The 15,508-nt window shown below is 48.9% G+C and overlaps 2 protein-coding genes across 2 annotated transcripts in view; one reads left to right on the forward strand and one right to left on the reverse strand.

Moving 5' to 3' along the window:
- The window catches only part of LOC139230641 (E3 ubiquitin-protein ligase TRIM39-like), a 75,509-nt gene extending 60,021 nt beyond the window's left edge, over window positions 1-15,488 (forward strand). The window contains exons 13-15 of the mRNA XM_070862453.1: window positions 12,711-12,767; window positions 13,375-13,490; window positions 14,941-15,488. Coding sequence (XP_070718554.1) covers window positions 12,711-12,767; window positions 13,375-13,490; window positions 14,941-15,488 — 721 coding nt within the window. The remainder of the gene's footprint in view (window positions 1-12,710; window positions 12,768-13,374; window positions 13,491-14,940) is intronic.
- LOC139229674 (nuclear factor 7, ovary-like) lies at window positions 7,594-12,832 on the reverse strand. Its single transcript, XM_070861192.1, has 6 exons — window positions 11,888-12,832; window positions 11,702-11,797; window positions 11,375-11,608; window positions 9,647-9,669; window positions 9,445-9,560; window positions 7,594-8,232 (listed from the first exon to the last, which is right to left on the reverse strand). The coding sequence occupies exons 1-6, from the start codon at window positions 12,296-12,298 to the stop codon at window positions 7,682-7,684; spliced, it is 1,431 nt and encodes a 476-aa protein (XP_070717293.1). The 5' UTR covers window positions 12,299-12,832; the 3' UTR covers window positions 7,594-7,681.
- Window positions 15,489-15,508: the final 20 nt, after the last annotated feature.

A 15,508-nucleotide genomic window follows, 5' to 3' on the forward strand; every position in this document is an offset into this window, starting at 1 on the left:
CGCCAGTCTTGGCTGCCCTCGGTGGTTTGGCGACGGGGCAGTTCTTACGAACATGCCCCACCTCCCTACAGGCATGGCACCGCACGCCGTCCGACGTCCAGAAGACGCGGTAGGCAGTCCCCTCGTGCACTACATTAAAATTACCTTCCGTCGTCTCCTCCCGCGCCAGCTGGACAAAAAGCTGGCGGTGGAAGAAGACGTGGCGCAGGCTGTTCTCTCTGAGGCCGAGCGGTATGGGTTAATCCCCGACCTTACCTCCCCCAGTTGGTGTAGGTGAGGGAGGAGGAGCTCAGCGGGAACAAAGGGCGGGACGTTAGAAATGATGACCCTCTACGCGGTGGCCTCGAGAGGGTCCACCGGCAGGAACGTGCCACCCACCGTGAGCCCCTTTTCAAGGGCCAGGGACACCGCCCGCTCCTACCCCACGAAGAACACAGCCTTCCCAGACATCTTGGAGGCTGCGACAATGGCCGAGGGGCCGACTACCCCAGCCATCGCCCGCACGCACTCCTCGATGCTCATTGTGGGGTGAGTGTAGCTCTTGACCCCGTGTTTTTTTGTAATCAATCTGAAAGGTGGCAGGGCAGCAGGAGGCGCAGGACGCGCCGTGGATGTCAACGCTGCCTGCGCATATGTCTTTGCTGACCCTGCCACCGGCGTGGATGGAGTCGCCATCACAGGGTCCCTTTAAGGGCCACACCCACCCCAAAGTCACAGGCCTTAGTGTTCTTTAATTGGCCTCATTGGTGTTTTGAGCAGAGGGAGTTCTTAATGGGGCACACCTCTCCCCTAAATAACGAATGGGGAGGGGCCTTGCTCCCTCTGCTCAGTTGTCTTAATTTAATTTTAAGGAGGAAAGGGGCTCTCAGAGAGAGAGGGGAGAGGCAGAGAGAGAGAGAAAGAGAGAGGGGGGTGTGAAAGAGGGAGTCTGCGAGGGCAGGTCTCCCCTCACAGCGATGGGTGGGTGTTTTTCTTGGGGTGCACTCCCCAGATGATGGAAAAAAAGCAAACACAGTCTTTGCGGATGGTCTTCGGGTGGGGGGAGAAGATGTCTTCACCTGGGGTAGCTAGAGCCACCCAGGCACACACTCCCAACGATGTTAAATAGTGTACTTAAATACTCTTCAGCCAGGTAGCTCCAGCTATCCCATGCTAGGTAATGGGGGAGGGTGTGTGGGGCCTAGCTGTAAGCAAGACCCCCACACACACTTCCACACACACACACCCCCCGCGATGTTCCGGCCCTCGAGTGGTCTTCTTTCCTCCCCCCACCAATACAACAAAGTCTTTTAGGGGAATGCACCAAAACACACCCACCTTTGGTTGTTGAAGTTTCTCTCTCCTTCCACACTGGATGGTGTTTTTTTCTTTCCGGTTGTTGTTCTTTTCCCTCTCTCTCCCCAACTCTCTGTAGCAGTAATAAAGTTGTTGAATTTGCAGCTCTCCTCCTCTCCCTCTAGATGGATTAAAATTGTAGAATGCCCCTTCCTCCTCTTCCTGGGCTGGTCTCAGGTCTCTCAAAGGCCTTCCAGACAGGAGCAAAAACAGGTAGCTCCTTCCCTCACTGCTCCAGGCTCCAACTGAATAGGCCACGCCTCCAAAGCTCCACCATTGGTCCTTGTGCATGAACTCCCAAAAAGTTAGTTTGCAGGTGCAGCAGGTAATCAGGAAGGCGAATGGAATGTTGGCCTTCATTGCGAGAGGGATGGAGTACAAAAGCAAGGAGGTCCTGCTGCAACTGTATAGGGTATTGCTGAGCCTGCACCTGGAGTACTGCGTGCAGTTTTGGTCACCTTACTTAAGGAAGGATATACTAGCTTTGGAGGGCGTACAGAGACGATTCACTAGGCTGATTCCGGAGATGAGGGGGTTACCTTATGATGATAGATTGAGTAGACTGGGTCTTTACTCGTTGGAGTTCAGAAGGATGAGGGGTGATCTTATAGAAACATTTAAAATAATGAAAGGGATAGACAAGATAGAGGCAGAGAGGTTGTTTCCACTGGTCAGGGAGTCTAGAACTAGGGGGCACAGCCTCAAAATACAGGGGAGCCAATTTAAAACCGAGTTGAGAAGGAATTTCTTCTCCCAGAGAAACATAGAAACATAGAAAATGAGGGTTGTGAATCTGTGGAATTCTCTGCCAAGGAAGCAGTTGAGGCTAGCTCATTGAATGTATTCAAGTCACAGATAGATAGATTTTTAACCAATAAGGGAATTAAGGGTTACGGGCAGCGGGCGGGTAAGTGGAGCTGAGTCCACGGCCAGATCAGCCATGATCTTGTTGAATGGCGGAGCAGGCTCGAGGGGCTCGATGGCCTACTCCTGTTCCGAATTCTTATGTTCTTATGTTCTTATTATGATTTGTGTCAGATACTGGAAGTGAACATCAGTGTTACACAGACACAGGGACTGTCACACCCACACACGGCAACTCATTCCCGGGAGGGAGCAATGTGGGAGCAGGTTAGTTCAGTGACAACAACAGAACCGCCCCGGAATAGACAAAACAATCGGTTTAAATCAGCTTCCAAATGTTCAGCAAATGCTGCATTTATTTCAGTTCTGATCGGTTATTTAGTGACTGTGTGAAGTTTCACTGAACTGACCCACAATATAATCCTCACTTTCAGAAATATCAGTCCGTCTTTTTGCTCCATCTGTTTCTGTAACTTTGAGAGCTCCTCCTGAATAGAATTTAAATTCTCTTGAATTTCCCGAAGGTTTTTCTCCATTGTTTCTACAATCTTCCCCTCTTGTTCCCTGAGATCTCGGATTAAACGCTGCTCTTTCTCAGTGAGAATCTGGTGCATTTTAGTGAACTCGGATGTGATGCGGGTCTGCAGACTGCTCGACTGTTCCGACCAAATGAAATGTGAAACATAATTAATGTCCCGCGATAGAGGGAACAAAACTAACCGAGATCCCAGAAAATCAGCTCAGGGAGACCTTCCCCTAACTCCGGAAATCTGCTGTTTCTGTTTTAATTCCGTCTCTAGAGCCGCCGATTCCTTCTCTGTGAGAGAATCTAAGGAAGATTTCAGCCGATCCTGGGATTGGGAGAAAATCACAGAATTAAAGTGTTAGATTGTCGGCCGTTAAACATTAAATATTTAAACCCAACCGGCAAGTTCCGAGCGCGAGCCTCTTTCAACCGGAATCATGTCCGCAAACCCCGCCTCCCAGCGGCGCTAATTGGTCAGTGGCGGCCTGTTAGGAGCTCTCGTGGAAGCGGATTGGCCGGCGTGCCTCTCACTCAGAGTGAAGGAGGCGGGTTTCCGGGGCGGGGCACTGCTGCGGTAAGCGGATTGGTCGGAGTGCCTGTCACTCAGAGTGAGGGAGGCGGGTTTCCGGGGCGGGCCCGGGCCTCAGTCGGAGTCGGACTCGGAGCTTGGGCAGTGTGTTTGGGCCGAGCGCCAGTGACGCCGCGCTGGGCCCTTGTCTCGGAGAGTTGGAGCCGGTGGGAGCGGCTCACGGCGGCCGCCGCCTGCTTTTATACTCCGGGGGGGGTTTATTTCACACTTTGGATTCTTCTTGTTATTATTCACTCGGGGGGAGCCGGGGCGTCATGGCAACGGGTTTGGTGAGCGAGCTGGACAGTCGCTTCTTCCCCGGGAACCTGCTGAGCGGTGGCGGGGGTAAGGGGGTTGCGGAAGAGGGTGACTGGGGGGTGGGAGGGTCAGGAGGATGAGGGGGAGGTCACCATGTCTCTATTGTCAGCACCGAGAATCATAGACACACAGCACAGGAGGGGGCCATTCGGCCCATTGTGCCTGTGCTGGCTCTTTGAAAGAGCTGTCCCATTAGTCTCACTCCCTGCTCTTTCCCCAGGGCCCTGTGAATGTCTCCTACTCAACTATTTATCCAAATCCCTTTTGCAAGTTATTATTGAATCTGCTTTCACCGCCCTTTCAGGCAGGGCAGTCCTGTCATTTAGCCCTTCCTGCTCCTCCAGTAACTTTTGTCATTTATCTTCAATGTGCACAGACCTATCTCATCATCATTACCACACTCATCACCACCCACCTCCCGACAGCCAGAATCTCCCTGCATCCCACCAACTGCATCTTTGTCCTAACCATGTTCTCTGGCTTCTGAACTGCTTCTTCCTCCATGACTTGTTCTTCTGTATTACGAGTTAGTGCTTGATCTAATTGAATGCTGGAACAGGCTCGAGGGTCTGAATGGCCGACTCCTGTTCCTATGTTCCTATATCTCTCTACATTGTGTCTTTACAAGCATTCTTCCTGCCGTCACTGTATTCTCTATTATCTTATGTCCTCAGTTTCCTCCAGCACTTATTTCTGTTTCTTGCTACCCCTGTACCTGTTGCAAAAATTCCTGTCACAGGTTCCCAGTGACTCGCCCTCAATATTGAGTACGAGCCCATCCACTTCACTAAACTCTGACTCAATTAGTCCAATACTATCCATTGGTCTTTACTAATTAGCTTTCCAATCGTTTCCTTTGATTAGTTCCCTTCCGCTCCTCTGAAAGACCCAGACATTTTCCTTCAGGTTTTGGGCAGCTGAGATCAGCGAGTTGCTCCACACTTTACTATTGACTCTCGAGCTCTTTCATGCTGCAAAGTCGAGCCTTGTTTAGTCTGTTTGAGCACTGCCAGCGGTCTGCTGTGCGTTAACATTTGTGTTTCTGTCTATTTCAGGAGAGTCCTCCAAAAATAACTGAACAACATTATACAGTAGCATATTGAAGAGCTGGTTTTATTTTCTATTTAATATTTCATATTTACATTATTAGTGAAGACAACCATCAGCCAAACATAGTGGAAGGCAGCCTGTCTCTGAACACAAAGGGCCCACTCAGTATAGTGTGGAGGCATGTAATGGACATTGTCAACCCTGGTACTGAGGGCCTTTCCTGTTTCTTACTTAACCAGTAAAACCCTCAATAAGGGGTACATCTTAAGAATACCAGATACAAGTACAAGAATGGAAATATTATCCATACCCAGTTCAAATACGAAAATAAATGAAATGGCAGCACGCAATGTGTGATTCATGATTAATAATGCAACAATCAAATAATAATAGACTATTTTAGAAGCAATCAGCCATTATAATTCATTCATTATCAAACCAAAACAGTGATTTAAATCATTAACCTGTTACAGTAGGTTCTTTCAATGTTTAAAAGTGGAGAATTAATGCACGAGAATATTCACAACTGATTAGGTCAAATGACTTTCAATTACCTCCTGACTCCCCAAAACCCGTTCTCCATATAAAAAGCACAAGTCAGGAGTGTGATGGAATACTCTCCACTTTCCTGGGTGAGTGCAATTCCAATTAAATTCAAGAAGATTGACACCATCCAGGACAAAGCAGCCCGCTTGATTGGCACCCACCCACCACCTTAAACATTCACTCTCTCCACCACCGTCGCACTGTGGCTGCAGTGTGTACCCTCTACACGTTGCACTGCAGCAACTCCCAAACCCATGAACTCTACCACCTGGAGGGACAAGGGCAGCAGGCACATGGGAACACCCTCAGCTACAAGTTCCCCTCCAAGTTATACACCATCCTCACTTGGAAATATATCGGCTGTTCCTTCATTGTCGCTGGGTCAAAATCCTGGAACTCCCTCCCTAACAGCACTGTGGGAGCACCTTCACCTCACAGACTGCAGCAGTTCAAAAAGGCGGCTCACCACCCCCTTCTCAAGGGCAATGAGGGATGGGCAATAAATGCTGGCCTTGCACCACCACATCCCAGGAATGAATGAACAAAATACAGAAGAGACTTTCAACATGGAATTTTTGCACTTCTCTGAAAAAAGATTAAGTAACGGCCTTGAAGGGAATGGAACACGGGGAAGGTTGAAAATATTTGTGAACAAAATGAAGTAAATCTGAAATATAATGGTTAAGTGATGTCAGGAATGTTCTTTTAAATCTGTAGATTTTAGAAAGAAGCAGAGACAGAACAAAATAAAAGAAACTTTGCGGGATTTCTGAGTGGCCTCCAGCGGGTGTTTGAAGAGCAGCGGGTGTCTGAAGAGCAGCTGGTTCGGCCGCTCAACGCGCCTTCACTCCGCCCATTTGTATCTCAGGATTGCAATCAGGGTCCTCTACGTCATGGGACCCCAGTTTGACGAGGTTTCCCCCCTGAAACAGGCAGGCGTTCCCGCTGCCCATCTCAGGACCCCACCCAAGGTGGCGATGGCTGAAGCACCAGCGTAAACTTTAGTGCCATTTCCAGGCGACTATCACTCCGGTTACACCAGGTGGGGGCTCTTAAAAGTGGCCCCGTTAGTTCAGGATAGGAGCAGGAGGAGTCCATTCAGCCCCTGGAGCCTGTCCCGCCATTCAATGAGATCATGGCTGAGCTGTGCCCTAACTCCATATATCTGCCTTTGGCCCATATCCCTTAATACCTTTGGTTAACGAAAATCTATCAACCTCAGGTTTAAAATTAACAATTGATCCAGCATCAATTGCGGTATGCAGAAGAAAATTCCAAACTTCTCCCACTCTTTGTGTGTCGAAGTATTTTCTAACTTCACTCCTGAAAGGCCTGACTATAATTTTTAGACCATGTCCCGAGTGCTAGACTCCCCAAGCAGCGGAAATACTTGCTCTCAGTTCCCCTTAATATCTTGAAAACTTCGATCAAATCACGTCTGAAACTTCTAAATTCCAGGGATGGGTAAAATAAGGATCCAGAGCAAGGTGCAAATGAAAAAAAATGCGTTTAGTCCATGACTCTGGGACGTAATTATTCCCCAAATCGCTTAAAACAAATACACGCCGCTTCTATTGTGCAGTTTAATAACAGGCTTGGCAGCAGAGGTGTTGCTGATTGATCTCAAACACCGCCATGTAGCGCCACCTTCTGCCTGTGGAGCAACATTACAGGCAGGAAGGTCACCGGGTTCCTGCAGTTCACAGCTCATTCCACCCAGTGAGTTCCTCTCCACAATTCACCATCCATTTGTTTCTTCACCCTCCCCCCCCGCTCTCTCCCCCTCCCCCTCCCCCCCGCCCCCCGGCTCTCTCCCCCTCCCCCTCCCCCCCCGCTCTCTCTCCCCACCCCCCCCGCTCTCTCTTCCCCCATCCCGCTCTCTCTCCCCCTCCCCCTCCCCCCCCCCCCCGCTCTCTCTCCCCCCCCCCCCCGGCTCTCTCCCCCCCCCCGCTCTCTCTCCCCCCCCCCCGCTCTCTCTCCCCCTCCCCCTCCCCCCCCGGCTCTCTCCCCCCCCCCCCCGCTCTCTCTCCCCACCCCCCGCCGCTCTCTCCCCCCCCCCCCGCCGCTCTCTCCCCCCCCCCCCCCCCCGCTGTGACTGAGACCGACGCCCATCAGTTTGCAGGAGGCAGGGTGAAATTATGGGATGGGCCTTCCACCGGTCCGCGAGAGGTGGGCGCCGGAGGGACTGGAGAGCATCATCACCCCCGGCAACCACATTTTAATTTGATTTTATATGTTTTAAAGTTTAATTTGTTTTTATTGCTGGGTTTTAGTGTCCCCCTCCCCTTTTATAGGGGGCACTTGTAAATTATATGGTTTTAATGCCCCCCAAAAAAATCACAAAAAAACCCCCAAAAAACAAAAAATAAATAAAGAGGGCAGTTAAAAGTGTCTGCAGTGTCCCCCAGATCGGGGGGCACTCGATCTAATGTTTATTTTGTCCCCCCGCCCAAAAGAGTTATGGGATGGGCCTGTTAGTGACCTTTAACCCCACAGATTGTTAGCGGGGCGGAGTTTATTCTGTGGATGCTCCGTCCCGGACTGAAGAGGGGAAAGATTCTCTCAGTGAAAGTCTGGGTGAAAGTGTGGAGATGGGACATGTTGTCCGCATTGTAAAATGACACCTGTCCGCCCTCATAGTCCAGGTACACCCCGATCTTCCGGGGCTCCACACTCGGGGTGAGGCGGGTCAGTGAGGGGGAGGTGCCGGCAAAATAGTCACTTCCGCGACGCAGCCACACAATCCAGTATCCGGTCTCTGGGCTCGGGGAGATTGCCCCTTTCCTCCCGGCAGACTCTCGGGTCACTCCGATCTCCCACCAAGTCTTGTCCCCCACCTCCACCTCCCAGTAGTGTCTCCCTGATGTGAATCCCTCCGATCCCAGGACACAGGACCAGCGATCAAACTTCTCCGGGGTGTCAGGGAGCGGCTGCTGTTTGTCTCCGAGTCTCACACGGGTCCGGTCCTCAGACAGGATGAGCCAGGGATTCGCTGTGTTCGGATCCAGAGTCAGAGAGGCTGGAGCTGGGGGAAAGTTAAAGTAACACAGTCAGTGATTTAGTTTCTTGATGTGATTTATTCAAACACTTTCCTGTTTAAAGAGCCCACTCGGGCTCTGGGTTGTGATCCTGGAATCTGCTGCCGCTCCAGGGTTTACGCCCCGGGGGTCGATTTACGTCGATTTCGGGCCAGAATCAGCGCAGTCAGTGCCCAGAGATAAAGACCCGAAAACCACTGGAGACAGCGGGGGATGGAGAGAGAGAGTGGGCGGGGCGCGGAAGAGAGCGGGGAGGCGGGTGAGTGCGGTTTCAGCAGCTGTTTCCAAAGGCCACAAGGAAAGTAGTGCTGTGAATAAAATATTTCACAGGTAAGACAGAGTCCAGTATAAGGAATGCGATGGAAATAAACACACTGCAATTACATCTGAAGGAGAAACTTACATTTCTAATGTTCCTGACAAATGCCTCAAAGCACTTCCCACAATGTATTACTTCCCATACCCTCCGCATAAAGTATTTGGGAGTGATTTACGTCTCACAATCGCCCGGATTTACACCGTAAACGGAGCAGTAACGAGACAAAAACCACCCGCAGTGCTTCCCACCTGGTTCCCACCAAGGCCCGCCGGGAAATTATACCGCAGCCGCGAAATAGGAATCCAGCGCTCCCGCACTAAACATGGGGGAAGCCTCATTAGTTTATGCAAACCGGATCCCATAATGTACATGTAACCCCAATGCAATCTTGGTCTTCCATTGGACGGTGCGTGAGCTGTGCAAGTCCCACCCAGTGGAACAGTCTGTAGAATGGCCCAACCTGTGGTCCTTAAAGGGACCGCTGGAACCCTCACAGGGAATGATGCAAGGAGTTAGCTCCGTCCGGTGTCCTGGACAATATTTATCCATCAACCAACATCATGAAAACAGGTTATCTGGTCATTATCACGTTGCTCCCCCCGGATATATTTTCCCGCCATTCTCTGAGTTTGAGACTGTCGCTACTTTGTTGTAGACTCTGTGACTGTGTTAAACCTCTGGATGTTTATCTTCTCTCTGCGGTTTAGGATCTTGAATACTTCAGTAAGATCACCCCAAGCCCTCCCTTATCCAGTGCAAAGACTCCTGATTTCCAGACTAGACACAGACATCAGTGATCATTTAATCCGGGGTCTGGGAGCCGGTTTAGGCCCTTCTCATCTGGATTTAATGATCATGAAAAGGAATATAGGAGATTTACCGGGGTTAATGGCGTCTATCATTTCTCTCCACGCTGTGTACTGTAAAGGGCCGTTGAACTTTCCGATAGACAGGGCGCCATCTGCTACTGACAGCAAATGATTGTCCTCACTAAGCCTGTAAATATTACACAGTTAATGTTATAAATTGACCATAAACATTTCACCAAACGGTGCAGAGATTCTGTAAAGAGCATGTCCTACCTCCTCTTCTGACAAGCTTCCTCCTAAAATAAATAAAACACAAACAGTGAGGACAGTAAAAGACTTCAGGAGGACACAGACAGGCTGGTGAAATGAGCAGACACAGGACGGATACAATTTAACACAGAGAAGTGTGAAGTGAAGCATTTTGGAAGGAAGAATGAGGAGAGACATTGTAAACTAAATGGTACAATTTTAAATGAGGTGCAGGAACAGAGAGACCTGGGGATCACATTCACAAATCTTGGAGAAGTGAGTAAGAATTTTTTGACCAATGACTTGTGATGATCTGGAATGCACTGACTGACAGGGTGTAGGAAGCAGATTTAACAGTAATTGTCAAAAGTGAATTGGAAATAAACTTGAAAGGAAAAAAAAATGCAGGGCTATGGGGAAAGAGCAGGGGGAGTGGGACTATTGGGATATCTCTCAAAGAGACAGCACAGTCACAGTGGGCCTTTTGTGGTGTAGATTCTATGGTTGTAAGTAGTTGAACATTCTGATTTGTGTGTCAGATACTGTAACTCAATATTCATACATCCTCCAGGAACGGCATTAAAGATGGTGGAGATAGAAACAGATTTGGGCATTCTAGTGCATATATCCTTAAAGGTACATGAGCAGTGCCATGCAGGAATAGTTAGAGAAAATGTGGTGTTGGGGTGTATCCATAGGACAATTGAGTATAAGACGAGGCATACTGTTTTGTCCTTGTACAAGACCTTAGTCAGGCCGTACTTGTAATACTATGTCCAGTTTTGGTCTCCTTACATGGTGGTTAATATTGAGGCTCTGGACTGGGTGCAGAAGTGGGTTACTGGACTAATTCCAAATCTAAGTTACCTTAGTTATCAAGATAGGTTAAATGAGTTGGGACTCTTTACCTTGGAGCAGTATAGACTTAAGGGGGATATGATTGAGGTTTATGATAATGAATGGAATCGACAGTGTTCCAGCTGACCGTTTATTTCAATGGGCTAGGCAGGACCAGGGGGACAAAGTTAAGTTCTATAAGGCTAGATCTAGGTTAGATGTCAGGAGGTGGTTCTTTACACACAGAATAGTAGACCTCTGAAACAAGCTGCCCTCTCATGTGGTGGATGCAGACTCACTGAATTCCTTCGAGCAAACGCTGGATTTGTTTCTGGCTGCGGCGGAGATTAACTCGAACAGAAGTTAGGTATTACAGGGAGTTTAATGGCCAGAGTGATGATCTGGACTAGTTTCGATTGCCTCGATGGGTCAGAGAGGAATTTCGCAGATTTTTCCCCCTAATTGGCCCGGGTTTTTTTAATCTGTTTTTGCCTCTCCCAGAAGATCACATGGTTTCGGGGAGGGTGGACTGGATATGTTGTGATACACAAGGTATCGGAACCTGGGACAGGCCCAGATGGTCTTTACCTGTCCGTCATTGTTCATATGTTCGTATCAGTGCCGCTCACAGACACAGTGACTGTCAAACCCACAGTGACTGTCACACCCACAGTGCCACACACACCCACACACAACAACTTATTCCCGGGAGGTGGCAGGTATTCCCGGGAATGTGCGGACACAGTGGGAGCCGATTAGTTCAGTGACAACAACAGAACCGGCCGGGAATAGACAAAATAATCGGTTTAAATCAGTTTCGAATTTTTCAGCAAATGCTACATTTATTTCAGTTGTCATCGGTTATTTTGTGACTGTGTGAAGTTTCACTGAACTGACCCACAATATAATCCTCACCTTCAGAAATATCAGTCCGTCTTTTTGCTCCATCTGTTTCTGTAACTTTGAGAGCTCCTCCTGAATAGAATTTAAATTCTCTTGAATTTCTCGAAGGTTTTTCTCCATTTTTTCTACAATCTTCCCCTCTTGTTCCCTGAGATCTCGGATTAAACGCTGCTCTTTCTCAGTGAGAATCTGGTGCATTTTAGTGAACTCGGATGTGATGCGGGTCTGCAGACTGCTCGACTGTTCCTACCAAATGAAATGTGAAACATAATTAATGTACCGCGATAGAGGGAACAAAACTAACCGAGATCCCAGAAAATCAGCTCAGGGAGACCTTACCCTAACTCCGGAAATCTGCTGTTTCTGTTTTAATTCCGTTTCTAGAGCCGCCGATTTCTTCTCTGTGAGAGAATCTAAGGAAGATTTCAGCCGATTCTGGGATTGGGAGAGAAAATCACAGAATTAAAGTGTTAGACCATGAAAATGTGATAAAATAATCAGGTGATCCAATCTGTTCCCTTTTACCTTGTAGATTCCAACAGCTTCTTTAATGGGCATGAACTTATGCGATTTGTGTTCCCGCGCGACTGCACAAATCATACAGAGCAGTTTCTTGTCAGTTTCACAAAACAGCTTCAGTTCTTCGTGATGTTCCTCACAGTGAAGTTTACTTTCCTTCTCTTTCTGAGTTAGGTTTAATTTTCGAGCTTTCTCGGCCAGATTCGCTAAGGCCCGATTTATCCTGAGGTTTATTTCCGGAAACTCCTCTCTACATTCCGGGCAGGAGTTTGTCTCCTTCTTTTCCCAACACTGTGTGATACAGGAGCGGCAGAAGTTGTGCCCACACTCCAGTAAAACCGGATCGGTGAAGAAATCCAGACAAATGGGACAATTTAATTCCTCAGCAAAACTCTGGGCCCGCTGATTAGAAGCCATGATTGAGTTTCAGCACTTCCTGGTTCAATCCGCTTTCAGTTTCGATCTTGTTGCCTTGAATTCAGTTCAGCGATTTCCTGATGAATTCACTGCAATATTCGGGGAACTATTATTATACACTTGTGTATGTCCCGTCGACTTTTACACAGGGAGACAAAACCTAGAGCAGTTTGAAGGACTAACAGGGTTAGAGAGCCGAGGGGAATAATTGAGCCCTGTCCGGGAGGGTAACGGTCCCTGGGGTGTTGGCAGTGTGAGGAGGGAGAGAGAGGGAGGGAGGAGGCGGGGATGGGCGGGGATCCAGATTCCAGTGCACTTTGCTCCAGACCGAACTCACTGCCGACCACAAACCCTCTGGTGACACACGGTGTGAGATCGAGATTGATAAACTGAATTGTGTTAATGATTGCAGCCGCTCATCCGAAAGCACAAAGTGCCCTGAATGTCAGGAAGTGATATCCGGTGACAGGTACACAGAAGACCCCAGGACGTCCCAAAGCGCTTTAAAGTGCTCGAAGTACTTTTGAAGAAATGTCGGCACTGTTGTATTTGAACACTGCAAGTGCTGCCCTCCCAGTCCCTGAGACACTGTCTGATCGCAAGTCTTTCAGTGTTACACGGTGCACCGCTGCCACCTGCTGGCAGGATATCAGTGCTGCAGGAAAGATTTCCCCATTAAAATGGCCCGAGAAGTGGCGACTGTCTCTGAAGGTTCACAGGCACGATGGGCCGAATGGCCTCCTTCTGTGCTGTATCACACTCTGATTCTTATGTATTCTTATACTTGGATCTATCAAGTGTATTTCCAATTCGCTTTTGACAATTACTGTTAAATCTGCTTCCTCAACCCTGTCAGTCAGTGCATTCCAGATCATCACAAGCCATTGATAATAAAATCCCTACTCACTTCTCCAAGATTTGTGAAAGTCTTTTACTGTCCTCACTGTTTGTGTTTTATTTATTTCAGGAGGAAGCTTGTCGGAAGAGGAAGTAGGACATGCTCTTTACAGAATCTCTGCACAGTTTGGTGAAGTGTTTATGGTCAATTTATAACATTAACTGTGTAATATTTACAGGCTTAGTGAGGACTATCCCGTGCTGTCAGTAGCAGATGGCGCCCTGTCTATCGGAAAGTTCAACGGCCCTTTACAGTACACAACGTGGAGAGACATGATAGACGCCATTAACCCCGGTAAATCTCCTATATTCCTTTTCATGATCATTAAATCCAGATGAGAAGGGCCTAAACCGGCTCCCAGACCCCGGATTAAATGATCACTGATGTCTGTGTCTAGTCTGGAAGTCAGGAGTCTTTGCACTGGATAAGGGAGGGCTTGGGGTGAGCTTACTGAAGTATTCAAGATCCTAAACCGCAGAGAGAAGATAAACATCCAGAGGTTTAACACAGTCACAGAGTCTACAACAAAGTAGCGACAGTCTCAAACTCAGAGAATGACAGGAAAATATATCCGGGGGGGAGGAGGTAGGATGGTGGGGGTTGTGGGGCGAAGGGGCAAAGCCGAGGAGCAGCCAGCAGCGGGCAGGACAATTCATGCACCTCCCGGCCACAGAGAAACTGTTACACAGAGAATAAATAGAAAGAACGTGTTTTTATATCCGACCTTCACGACCTCAGGACGTCCCAAAGCTCTTTACAGACAATGAAGAGTTTTTAAAGTGTAGTCACTGTTGTAATGTAGGAAACGCCACAACCAGTTTATGCACAGCAAGCTCCCACAAGCAGCAACGTGATAATGACCAGATAACCTGTTTTCATGATGTTGGTTGATGGATAAATATTGTCCAGGACACCGGAGGGAACTAACTCCTTGCATCATTCCCTGTGAGGGTTCCAGCGGTCCCTTTAAGGACCACAGGTTGGGCCATTCTACAGACTGTTCCACTGGGTGGGACTTGCACAGCTCACGCACCGTCCAATGGAAGATCAAGATTGCACTGGGGTCCCATGTACATTCTGGGATCCGGTTTGTATAAACTAATGAGGCTTCCCCCATGTTTAGCGCGGGAGCGCTGGATTCCTATTTTGCGGATGCGGCATAATTTCCCGGCGTGCCTTGGTGGGAACCAGGTGGGAAGCACTGCGGGTGGTTTTTGTCTCGTTACTGCTCCGTTTACGGTGTAAATCCGGGCGATTGTGAGACGTAAATCACTCCTAAATACTTTTTGCGGAGTGTATGTGAAGTAATACATTGTGGGAAGTGCTTTGAGGCATTTGTCAGGAACATTAGAAATGTAAGTTTCTCCTTCAGATGTAATTGCAGTGTGTTTATTTCCATCGCATTCCTTATACTGGACTCTGTCTTACCTGTGAAATACTTTATTTACAACACTACTTTCCTTGTGGCCTTTGGAAACAGCTGCTTAAACCCCAGTCACCCCCCCACCATCTCTCTCTGCCCACCCCCACCCTGCTGTCTCCAGTGGTTTCCGGGTCTTTATCTCTGGGCACTGACTGCGCTGAGTCGGGCCCGAAATCGACCCCCGGGACGTAAAGCCTGGAGCGGCAGCAGATTCCAGGATCACAACCCAGAGCCCGAGTGGGCTCTTTAAACAGGAAAGTGTTTGAATAAATCACAGCAAGAAACTAAATCACTGACTGTGTTACTTTAACTTTCCCCCAGCTCCAGCCTCTCTGACTCTGGATCCGAACACAGCGAGTCCCCGGCTCATCCTGTCTGAGGACCGGACCCGTGTGAGACTCGGAGACAAACGGCAGCCGCTCCCTGACACCCCGGAGAGGTTTGATCGCTGGTCCTGTGTCCTGGGATCGGAGGGATTCACATCAGGGAGACACTACTGGGAGGTGGAGGTGGGGGACAGGACTTGGTGGGGTCTGGGAGTGACCCGAGAGTCTGCCGGGAGGAGAGGGATATTCACCCCGAGCCCAGAGACCGTATACTGGATTGTGGGGCTGTATCGCGGAAGTGACTATTTTGCCCGCACCTCCCCCTCACAGACCCCCCTCACCCCGAGTGTGAAGCCCCGGAAGATCGGGGTGTACCTGGACTATGAGGGCGGACAGGTGTCATTTTACAATGCGGACAACATGTCCCATCTCCACACTTTCACCCAGACTTTCACTGAGAGAATCTTTCCCTTCTTCAATCCGGGACTGAATGACGGGAAAAACTCCGCCCCGCTGACAATCTGTGGGGTTAAAGGTCACTAACAGGCCCATCCCATAATTTC

Source organism: Pristiophorus japonicus, chromosome 19 (genome assembly GCF_044704955.1).
Source record: "Pristiophorus japonicus isolate sPriJap1 chromosome 19, sPriJap1.hap1, whole genome shotgun sequence".
Taxonomy (NCBI): Eukaryota; Metazoa; Chordata; class Chondrichthyes; family Pristiophoridae; genus Pristiophorus; species Pristiophorus japonicus.